General features: G+C 38.8%; 2 protein-coding genes across 3 annotated transcripts in view; one reads left to right on the top strand and one right to left on the bottom strand.

The window, feature by feature from the left end:
- LOC109407024 (transient receptor potential-gamma protein) overlaps nucleotides 1-22,078 on the bottom strand; it is a 502,502-nt gene that overhangs the window by 274,636 nt on the left and 205,788 nt on the right. For both annotated transcript variants that reach the window (XM_062849336.1, XM_062849335.1), the window contains exon 2: nucleotides 15,618-15,869. The gene's annotated coding sequence lies outside the window, so the exon portion shown is untranslated. The remainder of the gene's footprint in view (nucleotides 1-15,617; nucleotides 15,870-22,078) is intronic.
- On the top strand, nucleotides 5,933-6,654 carry LOC109406546 (globin-like). Its single transcript, XM_029861084.2, has 2 exons — nucleotides 5,933-6,091; nucleotides 6,152-6,654. Exons 1-2 carry the CDS (start codon nucleotides 5,988-5,990, stop codon nucleotides 6,504-6,506), a joined length of 459 nt encoding a protein of 152 aa, XP_029716944.2. The 5' UTR covers nucleotides 5,933-5,987; the 3' UTR covers nucleotides 6,507-6,654.

Raw genomic sequence — 22,078 nt, forward strand, 5'->3', positions numbered from 1 at the left:
TATAAAATAGGCGCTAACTTAAATACTGGGCCATTATCTTGGACTTTGGACCGCTATCTTGGATACTCTGGTGGACTCCGAACATATTTCCCATAGCAAATACACTTATTTTACATAGTTTTAGAGCTCAAAATTCCTTAAAACAGCCGCCATCTTCTGTTGACGCGATCAAATTCTTATTTTTGCATTCAACGTTGACCCATCCTTCTATAAATTTACACCTTAGAAATCTGGAATGGTACGATTTGATGAGATCGCTTTAGTTTTGTCTATATTTTGTTCTCTTTCATATATGAGAACTTAGACATATTCGTCACTGTTGTTCATACCTAACGTTTATCAGGCCATTAAACAAAGCCATGATTTAATTTTTCACATGAACGTTGGTTCTGCTACACAACAGCTAGTCTCTAATGTGATCTAAGGCTATTTTCTTGCAAACCGTTCATTAGATTATCAAAAATCTGCGATTTGATGTGTCGTATGTATGGGTTTGGTTAATTTTAATATTTTGTAATTTCCGGTGGGATACCCGGATCTGATTCCATGACATTACCATGAGATTATTTTATTGCTAATTTTTCACCTTTACCTAATCACCGCGATTTGATATATCGCATGTATGGGTTTGATTCACTTTTACTTTAAGCTACTTTCGAAGCCACAGCTGAACCCGCAACACTACCGGGTCTGACCCTATTTTTCAATCAGGTTGTCGATAAGTCGTGAGATGTACCGCATCCATGGGTTTGGTTAAATTTTACATTTTACTACCCGGATCTGATTCCGGGTAACTACCGGCTGAACTAAATATGGTCTGACACTATTGTCTTGTTAACTGTTCATCGGTTAACCAAAAACGCTGCAAATTGAAGGTGTCATATGCAGGGTTTGACAATTTCGACGGGACTCTCGGAACCAATTCCGGAACACTACCAGTTGTCTCTAGTGTGATCTAAGGCTCTTTTCTTGCTAACTGTTCATCAGGTTATCGCAAAAGCCACGATTTGAAGTGTCACATGCCTGGACTTGGATTATTTTTACATTTGGCCTCTTCCGGCCACTCAAAACCGATTCCGAAACACTTGCTTGCCGTTCATTAGGTAATCTATAAAGCCGCTATTTGATGTGACGCATGCACGGGTGTGTTTCTCTTTCAGATTTTATCACTTCGGCGGGAACCCCGGAACCGGTTCCGGAACATTACTGGTTCAGATATGGTCTGAGATGATTTTCCTGCTCATTGTCCATCAGGTAATCGAAAATACCGTGGTTTGATGTGTCGCATGCATGGGTTTGGTTCAGTTGTATGTTTTGCTACTTCCAGCGGGACGCCTAGAACTGATTCCAGAACACAACCGGTTCAGATATGGTCCGAGACTATTTTCCTGCTTACCGCTCATTAGGTTATCGAAAATGCCGTTGTATAATGTGTCGCATGCATGGGTTTGGTTCAATTGTATGTTTTGCCACTTCCAGCGGGACGCCTAGAACCGGTTCCGGAACACTACCGGTTCAGATATGGTCTAAGACTATTTTCCTGCTTACCGCTCATCAGGTCATCGAAAATGCCGTGGTTTGATGTGTCGCATGTATGGGTTTGGTTCAATTGTTCATTTGGCCACTTCCAGCGGGACGCCTAGAACCGGTTCCGGAACACTACCGGTTCAGATAAGGTCTGAGACTATTTTCCTGCTTACCGCTCATCAGGTTATCGAAAATGCCGTGGTTGGGTGTGTCGCATGCATGGGTTTGGTTCAATTGTATATTTGGCCACTTCCAGCGGGACACCCAGAACCGGTTCCGGAACACTACCGGTTCAGATATGGTCTTAGACTATTTTTCTGCTTACCGCTCATCAGGTTATCGAAAATGCCATGGTTTGATGTGTCGCATGCATAGGTTTGATGCATTTTCATATCTGGTCCCTTCCTGGGGTACCGTTCCGGAACACCTAAATGGCCATATCTCCGGAACGGCTGGACCGATCCAAACCATTTTCAATAGGAAACAATGGGACCAGATTCCGCGTCGAATGAACCGTCGGTCATTGAAATCGGTTGAGGTTTACTGCCAAAAAGTGATGTGAGTTTTTTTGTACACACACACACACGCACACACATACACACACACACACACATACACACACACAGACATCACCTCAACTCGTCGAGCTGAGTTGATTGGTATATATGACTCGACCCTCCGGGGCTGCTATCAAAAAGTCATTTTTGGAGTGAACATATAGCCTTTCCAGTACACTTAGTGTACGAGAAAGGCAAAAAACAAGAGGTTGCCTTCATAGATTATTCCAGGGATTCCTTTGGAAATTTCTCCAAGGGTTGCTTCAAAAATGTCTCAAAGTATTCCAGATTTTTTCCAATGATCACATTAGAATTTTTTCATTTCCCGTAGGATTTTCTACATGGATTCTTAAAAATCTCTTATGGATAACTTCAGAAATGACTTAAGACATTCTTGCATAAAATCTTCCAAAGATTCAGAAATTCTTCCAGCGGTACTTTCAGGATTTTTTTAAGATATTTATTGCAAATTTCTTCAGGAACTTCTGAAACGACACATTTGGAAAGTTTTACATGGATTGGAAATATTGCGGGCCATTCTTTGGAAAATCGCCTTAAGATTCCTTCAGATATTTTCCCACAGATTCATTCAAAAAATAATTCTTTCCGAAATTTCTCCAGTGGTTTCAAAAAAAACTTCCTATAATTCCTTTAGGTATGCCTACATATGCATTCCTTCACCAACTCTCCCAGAAATTTCAGGGATTCTTCACGAGAAAATGTCTCCAGGAATTCGTATAGAAATTAGTCAAGAACCATTTTCTGTAAATGTCTACAAGTCTTCCTTTTGAATTTTTTGGATTTTAATAGAAAAAATATAAAGGAAGAAGGAATTATAAAATTTTGAAGCTGAAAAATGATGGGTAGAATTCCTGAAAGAATTTCTTCATGTTTCATTCAGGAATTCTACCCATCATTTTTCAGCTTCAAAATTTTATAATTCCTTCTTCCTCCAGGAATATCTTCAGAAAATTCACCCTTGATCTTCTGAGGAATGTCCCTTGAATTCATTCAGATATATTTTTAAAATATTTTACAAGAATCTCTCCAGAGATTTCGTTTACTTTTTTTTACTTGATTCTTCAGAAATTCATTCACAAGTTAAATTATCAAGGATTGCTTCAGAAATCCTTCCATATTTTTTTCAGTAATTCGTATGGAGATTCCTCTAGAAATTCCTCAAAAATTCCTTCAAAAATCCCTCCAGGAATTTCTTGGAAAATTTCTACAAGATTTTTTTTTGAAAAACTCTTCAGTGCTTCAGAAATATTTCCGGGGCTTCTTTCAGAAATTCCTCCAGCAATTATTTGATACATATTTTTAGGGCTTTTCAAAGAAGTTCTTCCAGCACAGTTATTTTTATGAGCGGAATTTTTCTGCAAAACACTATTCAATTTTTGGGAATTGGGGAGTATATAAAATGTATACTACAAGTTTAAATTATGATGAGCGCAACTTTCCAATCATAGGTCGCCAGTTGGTTGTTATGATGAGTAACTGTTGCAAAATCTTTTGGATGCGATTTTTGTAGAGGTTGTGTTTTATTTTTAGGAGAAAAATAGTTATAAAATTATTTTGTTATATGCCCTAGTTTACAATAGTTGTGAGCAAGGAACTGAAAATATTCAAGGCCAATTACCGAAAATAAGATATTGTCTTGTTAGCTCTATGCGCTCAGTATTTGAAACAATTCCCAAGATTGGATGAACAGACGAATACAGCCGAACTATATTTGATGTACGTATTCTACTTGTGGAAATTTGGTTAAACGCAAAGCCTTTTGATTGATGGACCAATGGTGTAGCCAGGAGGGTCATTAGGCCGTCCCTATTTATGTAAGAGTTGAAAATGTTAAAAGATAAATATTGCAAAATAGTCGGACTCGATTATCCGGAGTCGGATACTGAAGCTTCACCGACATACAGGGGATGACCAAAATGTTTGGGATAGGCAACTTTTTTTTCTCCCACAAAAAATCAACATGCTGTAACTTTTCGTAGAGTGCATCAATTTTTTACTGTTTGTCAACCTATTATATGTGCATCATTGGTACAAATTTGGGCTCGATTGATTATTTTTTCGCGAAGTTAGAACCGTTCGGGTAAAACACTATTTTTTCGACAATTAATTTTTGAACTGTCATATCTCGGAAACCAGTGAACCGAATTGAATGAATTTTTTAACGTTTATCAACAATATATTGATACTGAATACGACGTTATAAAATGTAATATTTTCTCACGGCGAGTTAGATTATACCGGGTTGAAATTTTTACCCATATAGAGGAAAATAAGTCAAATTTACAATACCACACACAAATTATTAAATGTGCTCTTCCTTCAATCTAAATAGGTTCTTATATATCTGATTAGAGATAACTTGAGAACAGAAGTGGAAAATCTTTGGATATCAACACTAAAATTTATTGACATTGATGTAAAAAAAATACATTTTTTCGAGAAAAATCTAAAAAGTGTCAATCCATGATAACTTTTTTCAACGTTTAAAAAGTACCTATGTTTTAATAGTTTGTGAAGCATTCACATATTGTTAGTGTACGTTCAAAATTTCATTCAATTCGGTTCACTGGTTTCCGAGATATGACAGCTCAAAAATTAGTTGTCTTAAAAATAGTGTTTTACCCAAACGGTTCTAACTTTGCGAAATATTAATCAATCGAGCCCAAATTTGTACCAATGATGCACATATAATAGGTTAACAAACAGTCAAAATTTGAGATTTTTTGATGCGCCCTATGAAAAATTGTTGCATGTTGAACTTTTTTGTGAGAGAAAAAAAAAGTTGCCTATCCCAATCATTTTTGCCATCCCCTGTATATCTCGGAAACGAAATGTTATAAAAAATTGAAATTTTAGCATCTTGTCAAGCTAAATTTGATTAATTTTCTGTAAAAAAAAAATCAGCTTTCTACATCATTCCGTTTGCCAGGTATATGTTAGAGAAGCTTCAGAACCTAACTCCGGATAATCGAATCCGACCTGTAGTGCCAAAACTGTGCTAAGAATTACAATATAACTTTTCGCTTTGAGTTATCCGGAAAAATAGGTTAGATTTCTTTTGAGCTCTCGAAATATGTCCAAAATGGTTATTTTTCGGTTGTGTTTTGCCAATATCCCAAAAACAACAAGAGATAAAGCAATTATGAACACATTCTTTGCCCTTTGATGTTCTAAAATCATCTATTTTAGTAGAACAGGGTATTTTTGCCAAAAAAATGTACCTATGAATGTTTTTAAGCTAAAACGATCATGTTGCAATATTAAACTTAAAAGATTTCCACTTTTTTTTTGTCAAAAATAGGGACGCCCTTAGGTGCTACCAAAAGAGCGTATTTGAACATTTGTTGCATTTTTGGAAAGAAAACCTCGAACCTCATGAAAACACTATAGGGGTACTCACTAAACAGATTAAATTGCTGCGTAAGCCATGATTTTCTGCTTATTCGAAATGTTTCATGAATTTGCGAATGAAATAATCAAAGATTGCCTTGGTGATCGCGACGTTTAATCAGTTTAATCAGTTTACGCTGTTAAGTGAATCCCCCTAATGTAATTTTATTTATTATTTCATGTTCTAAGCGCAGTTTCGAGTTCTAAAGGAATCGCACAAGAAACTTCTTGAGTGATTCCTGGCAGAAACTTTCTTCGGTGACTGCCATTTGAACTGTCATTTCTTCGCTACTGCGTACTGCGATCGAAGAAAAACCGGTTTCTTGAGCGATTCAGACAAGGAATTTCCCATGCATCAAGATAGGCTGAGAAATTCCTTCTGAACTGCAAACAGTGCTCTACATTGCACATCATTGCACGTGTCTGTGACAATGCAATGGCAATCAACGTGGCCATGACCAAAATTATACACTTGTAATAAAGCAACACAAAATGGACGAGAGTGGCTTAACGGGGAAGCAAAAAATCACGCTCCTATCTGCTTGGGGCCTGCTAAAGCAGGAAAGCCTTCTTCACGGTCGAAATATGATGTTCCTGTAAGACATTTATAGTAATTATGATAATTTCAAATCTGAATTTCCTTCATTATCCAACAGACTGTTCCGCGAGCACCCGCACTTCCTGCCCTACTTCGACTTCAGCGCCGATCCCGCCGGATCCAACCTGGCCGATAACAAAGGCTTCCACCTGCATGCGCTGAACGTGATGAACATGGTAGGTACCCTGGTGGAATGCGTCATCAACGATCCGGAAATGTTTAGGAAGAAGATTTTCCACCTAGTCGAAATCCATACGGCGCGGGGCGTGACGGCCCTGGACGTTCAGCTGTTCAGCGAGATAGTAGTCGATTATCTGGTGGAAGCGCTGGGTAGGCAGGCGGCCAACTCTCTCGCGGAGGCGTTCGGCAAACTGTTCGATCAATTTGCAGAAGCTTTTGCGTATCAGGACTGATGGGATTTATGGCGGGTATACAACAATAAACCGCATCTCGCCCAGATGACAACCATATTGTGGTGATTGATTGTGTGGTATCAAGTTTCTCGTTGGCGGGGGTCTAACCGCTTGAGCTGCGTTCGGGGTGGGGTAATGACGTATTTTGTGTGGAATGGCATCGAGATTCACGTTTCACTCGTGTAGAAAATATTTTCATGAGAGCTTAAAAAACTGCTTTTGTCCTATTGGGGATGGAATGGTACATTGTATCAAGGATGCTTATCTAAATATTAAATATATAGATACATAGATAGGGCTCAGAAGCATATTACTACAATGTGATTCGGCAAACTTGTAAGATAGTGTTTTTTCCTACAATTATCACCAAGGACGCTATATTTTAGCTCGTATTTACGGCGTAATAGTGTTGCTGAACGAATGAATTTTTCGATGATTTAGTATGAGAAGGTAGTACTACATTCTCACGCCGTAAATATGAGAGTTAGAACATAATGTCCTTGGTGATAAATGTAGGAAAAACACTACCCAACAAGTTTGCCTAACATCAATGTTGTCGTAAGTTTAAAGGGCACCGCACAAGGTGGTTACTATGCAATTTCTTTCAAGTCTCTGACGTTTCGTTTTAGATATATATATATATATGAGTTTCCAGGAATAGTCTTGGAAGGTTTCTTAACTACTGAAACCTTATCAAAATAGTTCTGAAAATCTCCCAGAGCCTCCCAGAAATTAGGAATATAACTCAGGAGTAACTGAAGTTGTTTACAGAAATATATCCAGGAGTTTTATCTAAACTTCTTAAAAAAAGGTTACTTCTGGAGATTCACAAGCATTTCTCTTAGGGATTTCTTCAGAACTCTTTACGGGATTCTCTCTGGACTTTTATAAGCAACATGTAGAAGAATTCCATACGGAACACCTGGAGAAAATAACTTATATCTGAGAGAATTTCAAGATGAACTACCGGAAGAATTTCAGAAGAATCCTCAGGAAATGGGCTCTTTTATTTTTATAAAATGTATTGATTTTTTGATTTTGTACAAAAGAGCGCCTTTTCCTGAGCCACTATGATTTTCTTTTCTCAAATTTTAAAACTGTATTTCGGTACGATTGGTAGTTGCGACTGGAACTTGAAATTAACTTTTATTTGCGGCTATCTCAGTCATACACTTTATTAGACGTTACTAATTTATTTTACCCGGCCATTGGGTGTGGCCTTTTTAAAGGAAAAACTGTTTTGTACAAATATTTGATTAGTCTTGAGTTGTGTTAATTAAGTCTAGTGTTTCTTACATGGTTTGTCGTCTTCGTCTTTAAAGATTTTGCTGTTCTGCTTGTCGTGTGGTCATGGTTTTGCTGCTGTGGGAGTGTTACAATTTGTTAAGTTAATTTTACCTGTTTTCGCTAATTTTAAACTTACAATTGTTCAAATTTTACGTTAACACTTTTACTTATTTGTGCTTTTATAGCTGTTGTACGATTGTTGTGTCTGTTTGTCGATTTTTTCTGCTCTGTCTATTTTTAAGTTTGTGTAATATGCCTGCATAAGTTATACTGAGATTGTTTACGTCTGTTCGGTGGTTAACTGTATTGGTATTGTTTGTAATATGGCACATTTCTAATATTGGTAGGGCCGATGTTCTTCTAGATTGGTCAAGTATTGTTGTTTTGGTCAGGTCTAAATTATGGTCTTTTTCAATGACATGGTTCATGAGTGCAGTTGTTTCCCTAAGTTTGTTTATCTCTTCATCTGCTTGTGGTGTGTTGGCTGTTTTTAATTTTTCATGTTTATTAATATGTGTTTGGTATTCACTTAGCCTAGTTTTTAGTAAATTTTTGGTCATTCCTATATGTGTCTTGTCACAATCTTTGCATAATAACGCATTTAATCAGAAAAATATTTGAAACACATCGGATTTGTTAAAGAATTTTTGGCAAGATCCGATATTTTGATAAATATGTTTTTATCTGCCCCCTCAAAATGCAAAATCCAGCCAAAAATTTTTGAAGGGGGGGGGGGAAGACAAAAAGTCAAAATTAAATTTGTATCAGCTTAACTGGAAAATTACCCTAGTTGTCCCGAAGCAATTGGTTTGCAGTACCAGTTAGTGTGGAGTGTTTGGTCGTCGTTTCGTCGGATGAGCATGTCAAGGAAGGGTAGTTGATGGTCATTTTCTGTTTCGAGCGTGAATTGGAGATGCGGATTGTAGCTGTTGAAGATGTCCAGTGTCGTTTGTATTTGGTCTGCTGGTAGAGCGAGGAAAAAGTCGTCTACGAACTTTTTGAGGACGTAAGTCCGCTAGTATGGGAGACAGCGGGCTACCCGTAGCTGTCCCAAAACTCTGTACATATATAGAATTTTCCTCGAAAGCGGAAGTAGGAGCTGTCGAGGCAAAATTCTATAATTTCCAGGAAGAGATCCAGGTTTATGCGGGTGCCTTTCTTAATGTTGTGCCAATTCATGATTATATCTCGTAGAACTAGATCCTTGGGAGTGTTCATAAACAAGGAAACGACATCAAATGCTACTGGTACGTACCCCGGTGGAAGCTTGACTGTAGCTAATGAACCTGGCGAACTCTAAACTATCGGTGATATTGTACTGGCTGTGCGTTGATTGTTGAAGGATCGATGCCATATATTTGAAGAGTTGATAAGTGGGACCGTTGGGTGATATTTGGCACTACCGGGCGGAGTGGTAGATCCGGTTTGTGCGCCTTTGGCTGGCCGTATATCCGGGGACATACGGCTGTAGTTTGCTTCAACTGTTTCACTGTTGAGGCGTCGATAAGCTTCAGGTCCTTGAGCCGGGTGACGCCTTTCTCGGACTGGAGTACTACTACGTTGTCATATTCAGCAAGGGACTGCCTTGTTGTGCGAATAGCTTCCCTGCAGAATTTCTGAACCGGGGCTTGGAATCGGTCGGATGTGTTTCTCGTGCTGTGGTTCTGAATATGTGTTACTACTTGGCATCTGTTACGGTTTTGGGCAGATTCATCCTACTATTCCTACTAGTATTTCCATCTCCAAGTATCATCAAAACGAGAAATTCTGGAAAAAGGCATCTCATTTTTATTGAGAAATCTCCGAAGAAATTCCTCGAAGATTTCCAAGACATCTAAATGAAACTCAAAAAAAAAAAACTTTTGTAGAAATCTCAGAAGGTACTCGTTGTCCTAGGATTTCCTTCCGAGATTTCTTCAGGAATTTTTTCTGGGATTTTCAAAGGAATTTAGTTCAAAATTGTTCAAGAGAATTTTCCTCTTAGAACTCCTCCGAGAATTTCTTCCTGGAGACCTTTAGGTGTCCTTTCATGACCATTCCAGGTGTTTCTACTGGAATTCTCCAAGGTGTTTCTTCGGAGATTCCACCTTTCAAGACAGAGGATTCCTTCCAAAACCTTCTCCTAGGGTTCCTCAAGGAGTTTCTTGATAAACAAGCATTGGACTGAATATATCGTTAATAAAAATAATCTATATAAAAAAGGAATTTCTCCATGAGTTCTTCCCATAGTTCATTCGAATATTCCTTCAAGATTTTCTTCTTAGATTACCAGGGATTTCACGTGTGATACCTTTAGAAGTTCTTTCCTAACTTTAGTTAGGATAAATTAGAATAGAAATAATTCCAGGAGCCCTTTAAGAAATTCCTTACGAGATTTCCCCAAATATTTCTTCCAGCATTCCTTAAGGAATACTTTCCAGGAAGCATTTCGAGAGTCCTTCTGGATTGCTCCAGGAATTCCATCCAATCTTTCCGGCATTCCCCCAAGACATTCTTGCGAGATTCCTCCAAGAGTTATTTGTAATTTCCGCAGAATTTTCCTATATTTCCTGCTCCAATCTGTTTCTACCGGTGAACTTCCACCGGGAGTCAATGGCTCATGTTCCTAGACAGAAGTTCCAAGTGGTGGAATTACGCTGGAAAGTGATTTTTCAACTTTTTTGAACAAATTGTCAGTAAATGTAAACAAGTCTTGAGAACCACTTACTGCATTGAACCACCATAGGACGCAGTCAGTGAAGTACTAGATTGAAATTGCAAGAAATAAATAATACAACAACACAGTTACCCAAACTTTTGCTCAAACAGCACCAAATTAGGCAAGAAATCACGCTGTTTGCGCTATTTTTTGCAGAAATGGAGAATTGATCACCTCAGCATACAAAAATCCAGCTCAGTTCTTTCAATCTAGTACTTCACCAATTGTTTCCTATTGCTGAAATTTCTCCAGGATTTCGTAATTGTTAATGGGAATCAACCGAAAAGTCTGGCTGTGATTCCTCAAGCAATTGCTGCTGTAAATGTTCCATTCCATTTAGGAATTCCTGCTGTAAAGTCACATATACCAATCAACTCAGTTCAACGAATTGAGATGATGTCTGTATGTGTGTATGTATGTGTGTATGTATGTGTGTATGTATGTGTGTATGTATGTGTGTATGTATGTGTGTATGTATGTGTGTATGTATGTATGCCTGTTCACAAAAAAGTTCACTCATTTTTTAAGACACATCCCATTGGCCGATTTTTCGGATTATAGCTCGAATCAAACCGGGATTTTACCGCATTGTTTGCTACCACCGGTGGAACTGGCCGTATTTAAAATTGAACCAACCCCCAACATGCGACACATAAAACTGCGGCGATTTTTGTAACCTTTAGCATAGTTGGTGAATTTCATGCGGAAATGAACACTGTAGACCAGAAATTTCACGATGTCGGCCACAAATTCAAGATGGCAGCTTAATATTCAAGTTTGCGGTTTCAAATTCAAGATGGCGACTGTTTAATGGAGTTTTAGGACCTGAAACCATGCAATATTAGATACATAGTTGGTATGGGGATGAAGTCTGGACTTCAAAAGTGACGACCAGAATATCCAAGATGGCGGTTCAAGATTCGAGATTGAGGCTGTTTCATGGAGTTTTAGGCTCTAAAGCCATGCAATATGTGTATATTTGATATGAGAAAGAAATCTGTACTCCAAAAATGACAACCAGAATATCCAAGATGGCAGCTCAAAACTCAAAATGGCTTCTGTTTAATGGAGTTTTAGACTCTAAAAACATGCAACATGGATCTGGTATTGGGAAGAAGTCTGGAATCCAAAAATGGCGATTAAAATATCCAAGATGGTGACCAAATTATACAAAATGGCGTCTCAAAATTTAAGATGGCAGCATAAACTTCAAGATGGCGGCTGTTTAATGGAGGTTTAGGCTCTAAGACCGTTCTATATTGTTATATTTGGTATGGGGAAGACAACCGGAGCTCAAAAATATTCACCAGAATATCCGAGATGGAGTCTCAAAATTCGAAATGGCGGCTGTTTAATGAAGTTTTGGGCTCTCAAACCAGTCAATATGAGTGTATCTGATATGGAGAAGAAGTCTGGAGTCCAAAAATGGCGACCAGAATTTCCAAGCAGCCGGACATAAATCCAAAATGGCAGCTCAAAATTCAAGATTGCGGCTGTTTTTCAAGAGTTTAAGGCTCAAAAATCAAAAGCCATATAAACGATATCAAGCCTAACTTTACCAAACACCGTATGTAACATATGTAAACAAAAAAGAGATTTTCAGATGAGGCGCTGAATTTCGTTGAGGACTACTTGTGTCACTCACCTTTGGGAATGATTTGTGCAAAAATACCCGGATTTTTCACGTTTCAGAAGTGCTCATTGTATGAGTTGCTATGGGAACAGCGAACTTCCCCTTTGATTTTCTCCGTTCGTGGATTTTGTTAGATACGGTGTTTGGTAAAGTTCAGCTTGATATAATCTCTGGTGCCATTAAATGGATTTCTGTTAAAAGTATGAAAGTGCGATATTCATCAACATGTCAATTGAGTTGTGTAACAATGTGTTTTCGAAGGCACGAGAAAGGTGCCATCCTTGGCGCCATCACCGATAGGTGGATTAATTAGGGTCTTTTTTTCTATCTGTATTAACGAGATTTTAGCCCTAGGCTAGTTCATCTCATCACGCTTTATTTCCCTTCCGAAGGAAGAACCCACATTTTGTTAGCTTGTCAGGAGTGGGATTGGATCTCAGGTTCGCGGCGTGATAGTTTAGTGTTCTAACCTTCACACCAGATCCGCTCCACTGGAGGACTCCTATAGGTAAAAACTGTAGAAATCTCTAAGGAATCGCCGCAGCAATTTATGAAGAAATCTTTGAAGGAATGCAAAAACCTATCAGGCATTTTTGGAGGAATTTCACGAGGGTTTCCAAAAGATTTCTCCAGCTATTTATTTTGAAATGCCTCTAGGCATGCCAGCTGAAAAGTTCTCTTAGCATTCCTCCTGTTGTTCTTCAAGAAAGTCCTCTTAAAGAATTCCCAGATATTCCAGCTATGATTCCCTCAAGCATATCTCTTAGAATTCCTCTTGTAATACATCCATTAGCTACTGTTTCAGAATTCCTACCTGAAATGTTTTAAGGAACCCCACTAGCTGTCCCCGTAGTAGCTCCCCCACAAAAATCCCCGTAATAGCTCCTAAACAAATCTCAAGAATATTCCCAGTAAGAATAAAAAATGTCTAAAGAAATGCATGAAAAGTCTTGCAGAAATTTCAAGAGGTATCCTAAGAGGAATTCTTGAACGAATCCTTGGTAAACGTTGAAATAATCACAGAAGAATCTGGAGGAATCCATGGCAAATTCCTTGTGGTTTCGCAAGAATTGCTGGAGGGATGCTATCTGGGATACCCGGAGAATTTCATAAAGTTTCCTTGAAGAAATCATTAATCATGACGAAACTCTTGGAGAAATCCCCGGACGAATCACACGAGGAATTTATGGAGGAACTTCAAGTGGACTCCGTTTTCCCTCCACAGTTAATCAGATGGGATTCCTCTGAAAATTCTTGTTGGTATTACTTCAGAGTATTCTTCCAAGGATTCCTTCAGACCCAAACAATTCATGATTTGAAAAACTTGTTGGAAATGTTTATGATGTCTTGAAGTTTATAACAACAACAAGTGTTGTATCCGTGTCGCGTCACATCTGTTGGCCAATACTGTACACGCAGAGAAATAAATTGTAAACACAATTAAATTCTAGTTCAAATCAACCGATGTTTTAGTTTACTGTAGCGACCAACTGATTTCTAGTTTTGAACTTTTCCATTGTTTGATAAATAATACATTTTTTTTTATCTGTATTAACGAGATTTTTAGCCCTAGGCTAGTTTATCTCGGGACCCACGCTTTACTTCCCTTCCCAAGAAAGAACTCACATTTTGTGAGTTTGTCGGGAGTGGGATTCGATCCCAGGTCCTCGGCGTGATAGTCAAGTGTTCTAACCATCACACCAGGTCCGCTCCACCGCAAAAAAAAGAAAAAAAAATTGTCGAAATTTTTGAAAGTTTGTTAGTCCAAACTAAGATTTGGTAGTTTCAACACAAAATAATGGATAATTTTAAACGACTGCACTTTTACCACTAACAAAGCCGGAATGTGATTGTGTTGGTGACAACAGCTCCAGCGACAGTTCGGAAATCTATTTTTAGACAGTCGGCAAGCAGTTGGAAAGCAGAACGAATAAAAAATTATACAAATAGGCGAAACCGACCAACTTCGTGATGCTGTCGTGAGTACCTGCGCGTTATCCATCACGGCCAAAACTGCGCTTGGAAGTTACGGTGATAGATTTGGTACACCTTCCTCGTTGTGGCGAAGTTGGGGTAAGAATTTTAAAGATGTGTTAGTTTGGCCATGTTTGTGGTCTCCATTTTGTAGAAACAAATTTCTAACGTTATATATCATCATTCCATTGATTGTTTTTATCGGTAAACTCTAAGTAAGAACAAAGAAATATAACTTTGGAATTAATAAATACTCAATTTGAAAATCAACCATGCGTTTTATTGTTCCAAACAAGCTTAATTTTTCTACGTGTACTTGAAACGAGTTCCAACTTCTTAAGAAGAAAATATTCAGCACTTCAAGTATCTACGATCCCCATTAGCATAGTAACCTAGTCAGCATGGTGTCAACGAGCTCCCCGCACCGATTCCCCAGAGGCATAGGGTTTTGCACTCATCAAGAGCAAATATCTTCCTTCTGTTTTCCTACGCATAAATTAATTCAAGGCACAGTCAGCCTTCTCTGAAAAGTACTTTCACCTAATTCCCACCGATGATGACCCGGCTTACAGGTCCCAACCGCATGCTTAGACGCCTACCATGGCAAAATCACTGCTTCCAGGACGTCCTTTGAAAGCTAATTAAAAAGTGCTTTCTTTACGTTAGCAGAGTTCATTTTTCTCTTCTTCTTATTCAGAGAAGTTCATCACTTGGCCGTCTCTTTGGCCACTGAAAAAACGGTCGTTAGTCGCATTTACCGCAAAAATCACGTACCCACTAAGTACGTAAGAACGAACGAAGGAATGCCGAGCTCAATTGCAGCCGAATGAGGTTATGGTGGATGACGCCGCGCCGCAAACGACCATTGAGGTTATGTGCACTTGAAAAACTCTTGGACGGAAGTATTGCAACGTCGTCGTCGTCGCAGTCGTTCGTTACTGCGACGGTAATCTTTCTGTGCTGCTCTCTGGTGGGCATCTCGGCGCGCACCAAGTAGGCCATAAATTATGAACTTTAACCGCCTAACTAGGTCCTTAAAGTTGCCGGAAAGTGTTGGTTTTTCAATAAGAATGGAAATGAATGTATAGTTTTCCATTTTACTTGGTCATTAGCTCTTGACACGAATAGAGTGCATTGTGGGGAACTTTGGCTATCAATATGACTTGGAAGTATTAACTGACTGGGGTATTAAAACAGTGATAAAGAACATAATCAAACAACGAACAAAATACTCCACGGCTTTAGCAGAAAACTTTGTAAAACTGGTGAGCTCATTTCATCTTAATTTATAGCTTTGCTCTGTCTTGATCGTAATATCATTTTTTTTTTTTCATGACTTGCTTTATTTTATTTTCTCTAAAAACAACATAGCTTAAATTTAAAATCAGCTATTGCGGGTTGCTGTTCCGCGCCAAAATAAAATGTGTAAAAATTGAACTTTCTCCCGTACAAACACACTAACAAAAACCACTTCATTGATGTCGTCATGGCTCCCACCCAAGAAAAAGAAACGACCTACCTTGACTTTCCGTCCACGGCGAGCCGCTATGGACCGAGACTGACGCCGTAGGGCCTCCAGTGGACTCCCGTTCGTTTAGGTTTTGCTCGGGCCTCGTCAAGCACGTGTCACTTTCCGCTGTTTTATCCTAGCCTACTACAGAGAGGGGAACTCCCTCTACTGCGCTGCTGCGGTGGTGGTGCTACTCTCTGTAAGCTGTGCGAACTTCTGCTGTTGTTCCACTGTGTCCGACTGTCAGACGAAATATGAATTCTGAAAAGAACAAATAAAACGGAAACTTTTTTGGGTAACGAAGAAGGTCAAATATGAAAATGGAAAATTAATCAAGGAGATGGGAGAACTGAACAGTTTGGAAACAAGCGAGTGCCCTCGAGAATCTGTCGGAACTACTCGTATGATAAGGGTTTCGTAGATAAAACAACACAATTTTGTAATACCCATGAGACTATAACTTTCCGCTTACTTTTGTATCGCTGGATTGATTTTATTGGAAACCGGTCGTCACAACTTTGGCACTTTAACCTTGTGAACAGTGGCCGAGGAACCACTAAAAGGTACTGCTTCACGTTGAAAACGAAATTTTTGTAAGCCCAATTAAAATTTCAATAGGGAAATTGACTAAACCGATGGAATAACTGCGTAAGCCATGATTGTCTAATTATTAAAATGTTTCATGAAATTGCGAATGAAACAATCAAGGATTGCCATGGCAATCACGACGTTTAATCAGGATAATATTTAAACAGTGGTTTACGCTGAATCCCCCAAATGTATCTCTTTTGTGATATAACTTTCGTAAGATATCCCAATAAGACAAGGCATGGCTTCAACAGATGGGATTATTCACATTTCTTCCGATAAAGCATACCCAAAAAAAAGGAAATATTTATCCTCGGGGAAATCCGTTATGTATCGCACATGTGCGTGCATGTAACGCTTCGTTGATTGAGATTTTCGTATTACTTTCGGGTATCCCAACTTTATCGGATAGAATTGGACCTTCGCATGTTTCCTTTGCATGCCGGTAGGTTAGGTTATGTATTCGATATCGTCCCCAGTGGATATATCGACTACTGTTGTTATAACCCACTTGATATCTGGCTTTACTCAGAAAGCATTCGCATGGTGTTTTGTTATCTAATTCGAAGAGACAATTATCATCACCTTAATGGAAATTATATAACTAATGGGATATTTTCCAAAACGCTGCTTCGCCCGAAGCCTCGATTCAATTAATTCATTTAATCTTTTTCAGTTCTTTTCCCCATCACGCAAAAATAAGTCGCCTTAAAAGACAAAAAAAACGCCCCGTGTTTCTTTTCTCACAATGCAATGAAGCCAGCCAACCGAACCCACTTGACCTTGCCCGGCTAGCGGCTCGCATCGCGCCGTGCCCAAGCAAACGTTTCCTGTGTTCTCTCAGCAGTTGTTTTTCTGCTCCGTCCACATGGTAAACATCCAAGCAACCCGGGCGCTGTTCATACTGGAGGAAAACCAGGGAAACTGTCTAGAAGAGCATCTCGTTGTTGTTGGTTCGCGCGAGATTTTGTCCTAGATATGTGGGGAAAAAATGAGAGAGTAAGAGACTTCTTGTGAAAGCATAGATGGCATAAGTGTAATTAATTATCGATTTCAAGATATTGACATCCCCTAATAATTACAATCCGGCTTTGTATATTCCTTATTTTTGTTCTCGAAATTTTGTGTATTTTCGTAAGGTTTTTCATAAAGTACTAGCTGTCCCGGCAAACTTTGTCTTGCCGTCTTCTTTATCAATTTGGTTACTTTTCTAGGGTAAAAGCTCCCTTAATGGAGGTAGTACCAATAGTGGTGGTAGTGCCAATTTAGCACTATTTCGAACAAAAAGCTTGTAAATGACATTTTTAATAGATGCATCATAACTAATTAATAACATAAATTCAGTTTTGTGTCCAGGATTTGCCGAAAAACCTATTTTAAACAATTATTTTCCCTTAATTTTTTGCTCCTTTGCACCTATAGTGGTGGTAGTGTTCCTATAGTGGTGGGTCCCATAAGAATTCAATGGGATGCGCCACTATAGGAACCAATGTTAAATTTTACCTCCATAATAGGAACCGTGTACCTATAGTTGGAGCAAGTGATTTATTAGCAAAATCTGAAATAAACAATGGTTTTTACATTTTTCCTAGCAAATTTAAGTGAAAAACTACCGACCAACGTTTTGAGACTTTTTATTTTGTGGTATTATCAATTTTATTCAATTATTTTTCTACAAGGAGCTGCTAATAGCACCACTATTGGTACATTTACCCTAGTTGATTTTCGTAACGTTTTGTACATATAAACACAGCCACTACGAATACGAACCGAACCGTGCAAGAGTCATGCTGATCGGTTCATCCGTTCTTGAGTTTTGTTGCCTCAAAGGAACTTCAAACTCATTTATATATATATAGATTGATTCTTTTAAATTATTAGATATGTACAATGAATTAACTACATCGGCTGTTTTTCTACTCTCCGCATCGACCAATGTGGCTTCTATGCGCGAAAAATCGCTAAAAGTGAATCGCAAAAATATTGAATAGCGAATACAATCTAAAGGCAAATTTCTCGAAGTGGAACACATTTTTCGAAAAAATATTTGGTAGTGGTTGTGCACAATGGTGACCACTATTAAGGCTATCAAATATTTTTTCGGGAAAAGCTTTCTATTTCAAGTAATTCGAGTTTAGATGCATTTCGCCATACAAAATTGATTTACTCCTGCTGATCAACTGTGGCTGCGCGCAAAGCGGGTAGTCGATTGTTGAACATTACTCAAATGTTGAACAGCTTCTGAAAATCGTGATTCCAAGGTCATGTACTAAAAATAACACAAAAAGGGACAGTTACAGTTAGACAAAACAATTGAAAAAAAAGGTTAGTAATTATTTTCCCCCTGAGAAAGACACTATTCCCGTGTTAAAACGTCGCCGTCGGGTGAATAAAACAACTCGTTGTTTTAAATTCCAAGTCTGCATAGCCATTAATCAAAATAATCAACCATACAGTCGTATTCCAATAGCAACAGAAAAAAGTCGTCATATTTGCAGTTTATTTTTATTTTTAACAGCAATTGAACTGTTGTGGCTGTCTCAGTCTAAGAGCATTGAAACGGCTAGTTTGGCATAGCCCGACGTTTCGGTCCCGTGTATTGGACCTTTTTCAAGGGATAAGCAGTCAACCGTCTCTCGTTATGCAGTTTTTGAATGCAGTTTGAGAGTTGGAGCTTCTTGTAATGCCATTTAACATAAAACACATAAATTTTTCTTGATCTTTTTGGGACAACTTGCACTGCACACTACAGATAACAGCGAGCGACATACATCTATCTACAGCAATAAAATAAATTGAACCTAAATAAACTTATTCGAAAAGGGATCGCACAAGTAAAATATTTTTATTAAAAATATTATTAAAAAATATCGTTCACTGAGACATTGAGCATTTTTTTTAGAGTAGACATGACGAGTAATGTAAGGAGGTCCAGGCTACACATGATACCAACATATAAGCAGACGGGGAAGTTTATTTGAAGATAAAATGTCAGTCAATGGTTTAGTTTTGGTACGTCACAGACGCTTGCCGGAAAGCGTCGTAAGATGTTAAAGTAGCATTTGCTTCATCAGCTACTACAGCTTATTGATCATTTCCAGCTCAAAACAAGAAAAAAATCCCATGTTTTGACTCGAATTTTTTTTATTTGAATGCGTTGTGAATCATTTACTTTTGCATCAATACATAACCATTTTTCCTTACCTTTTTTTCTCTGTTCGGGGCATAACCACTACGATCAATATTTGACCAATTATGGTATTTTTGCCTTTCTCGTACACCAAGGTGTACCGAAAGGCTATATGTTCACTCCAAAAACGAAAATTTGATAGAGCCCCCGGAGGGGTCAAGTGTTATATACCAATCGACTCAGCTCGACGAGTTGAGATGATGTCTGTGTGTATGTATGTGTGTGTGTATGTATGTGTGTGCGTGTGTATGTGTGTATGTGTACAAAAAGGTCACCTCATTTTTAGATAGTAAATATGAACCGATTTCAACGACCGATGGTTCATTCGACGGGGTACATTGTCCCATTGTTTCCTATTGAAAATGGTTCAGATCGGTCCAGCCGTTCCGGAGTTATGGCCATTTAGGTGTTCCGGACCGGTACCCCAGGAAGGGGCCAGATATGAAAATGCAACAAACCCATGCATGCGACCCATCAATCAAGGTTGTTAATCGATAAATTATCGTTATCGACGATAAAGTTAACGTCTGTTATCGTTTATCGTCGATAACGATAACGTCTTCAGGCGGAAACGTCATCGGCGATACAGTTAACTGTGGAAATTATCGACTCGATAACGTCTCCGAAAAATTTTCTTCGCGAACTGAACCGTTGTTGATGCCGTCACTAGGGTAACTAGATTTATCGCAAAATTATCGAAGGTACGTTGATCTGCGCGATGATTCATCGTTTGATTATCGTTATCGAGAGATTATCGAGTTTCCTTTATCGTTATCGAGTTTGCGTTGAGTTAACTGTCGATAATTTATCGGTTAACAACCTTGCCATCAATCCACGGCATTTTCGATTATCTGATGAACGGGATGAAGGAAAATAGTCTCTGACTATATCTGAACCGGTAGTGTTCCGGAACCGGTTCCGGGTGTCCCGCCGGAAGTGGCCAAATAAGAAAGTGAACATAACCCATGCATGCGACACGTCAAATAGCGGATTTTTTGATAACCAGTTGAATGGTAAGCAGGAAAATAGTTTCAGACCATGTTTGAACCGGTAGTATTCCGGAACCGGTTCCGGATGTCCTGCCGGAATTGGACAATTAAAAAAGTGAACCAAACCCAGGCATGTGACACATCAAACAGCGGCTTTTTCGATAACCAAATGAACGGTAAGCAGGAAAGTAGTTTCAGACCATGTTTGAACCGGTAGTATTCCGGAACCGGTTCCGGATGTCCTGCCGGAAGTGGCCAATTAAAAAAGTGATCCAAACCCAGGCATGCGACACATCAAAGAGCGGTTTTTTCGATAACCAGATGAACGGTAAGCAGAAACATAGTTTCAAAACTAGTTTGAACCGGTAGTGTTCCGGAACCGGTTCCGGATGTCCTGCCGGAATTGGCCAATTAAAAAAGTGAACCAAACCCAGGCATGCGACGCATCAAACAGCGGCTTTTTTGATAACTAGATGAACGGTAAGCAGGAAAATAGTTTCAGACCATGTTTGAACCAGTAGTATTCCTGAACCGGTTCCGGATGTCCTGCCGGAAGTGGCCAATTAAAAAAGTGAACCAAACCCAGGCATGCGACACATCAAAGAGCGGTTTTTTCGATAACCAGATGAACGGTAAGCAGGAAAATAGTTTCAGACTATATCTGAACCGGTTGTGTTCCGGAACCGGTTCCAGCTGTCCCGCTGGAAGTGGTCAATTAAAAAAGTGAACCAAGCCGATGCATGTGACACATGGAAGAGCGGGGTTTTTCGATAACCAGATGAACGGTAAGCAAGAAAACAGTTTCATACCGTATCTAAACCGGTTGTGTTCCGAAACCGGTTCCAGGTGTCCCGTCGGAAGTGACCAATTAAAAAACAAAACCAAACCCATGCATGCGAAACATCAAATCATCAAAAATGTTCGTTAACCAGTTACACGGGCAGCAAGAAATAATCTCTAACCACACTTAAGATTACCGGCTGTGTTGCAGAATCAGGGTTGGATCCATTGCTGAAATTACAGGTGAACAAAATCGATGCAAGCGATTAATATGTGTAAAAGAACAAAATCTTGATAAAAATTTAAGCGATCTTGCCAAATTACATCATTTTAGATTCCTGAGGCGTCATTTTACAGTAGGATGGATCAACGTTGTATGCAAAAAAATAAAATTTTATAGCACCAATCCCCTTCTGCGTCTAAAATTACTGCGAACAATTTTGATGCAACTGGTTGAGTCCTCGCGCTCTGTAACACGGTAGAAATTTGAATGGGCTTTAATAGGGGAAATTTCGATTGCTTGCACTTTTTTTTGTCAAATTTTACATGAATCTTATAACTAATGATAATAAAATATAGGCTAAAGTGCGCAGAAAAAAATTGCCGAAATGTCTTGATAATGATCGGCATCCAGTGCTAGTGAAGGTGGTCAAGCAGTCAACTGAGAGATTTGATATTTTTCAGCTCGGCCTATTTAAACGTATAGCGTTGGAATATGAGCCATCAATAAGTTTCCAAATTTAATTATGGCTTTGATAAAATTATTGCTTTTCTGAATAAGGCTGACACAAATTTTGATTTTCTCTCAAGTCCAGAGGGGTCCCCCCTTGGAAATTTTGGTCGGAATTCAACATCTTGAAGAAGTGCACAAATAAATAAACCAATAGATTTATCAATTTTAAAGTGAAATTAGAGTCTTCCAG

Source organism: Aedes albopictus, chromosome 2 (assembly GCF_035046485.1).
Source record: "Aedes albopictus strain Foshan chromosome 2, AalbF5, whole genome shotgun sequence".
In the NCBI taxonomy this organism is placed as follows: Eukaryota; Metazoa; Arthropoda; class Insecta; order Diptera; family Culicidae; genus Aedes; species Aedes albopictus.

Excerpts from the sequence above, each read along its gene's own strand:
- LOC109406546 (XM_029861084.2), top strand. The coding sequence starts at position 5,988 with ATGGACGAGAGTGGCTTAACGGGGAAGCAAAAAATCACGCTCCTATCT. Across the intron at positions 6,092-6,151 it reads GGTCGAAATATGATGTTCCT|ACTGTTCCGCGAGCACCCGC; the intron begins GTAAGACATTTA and ends ATTATCCAACAG.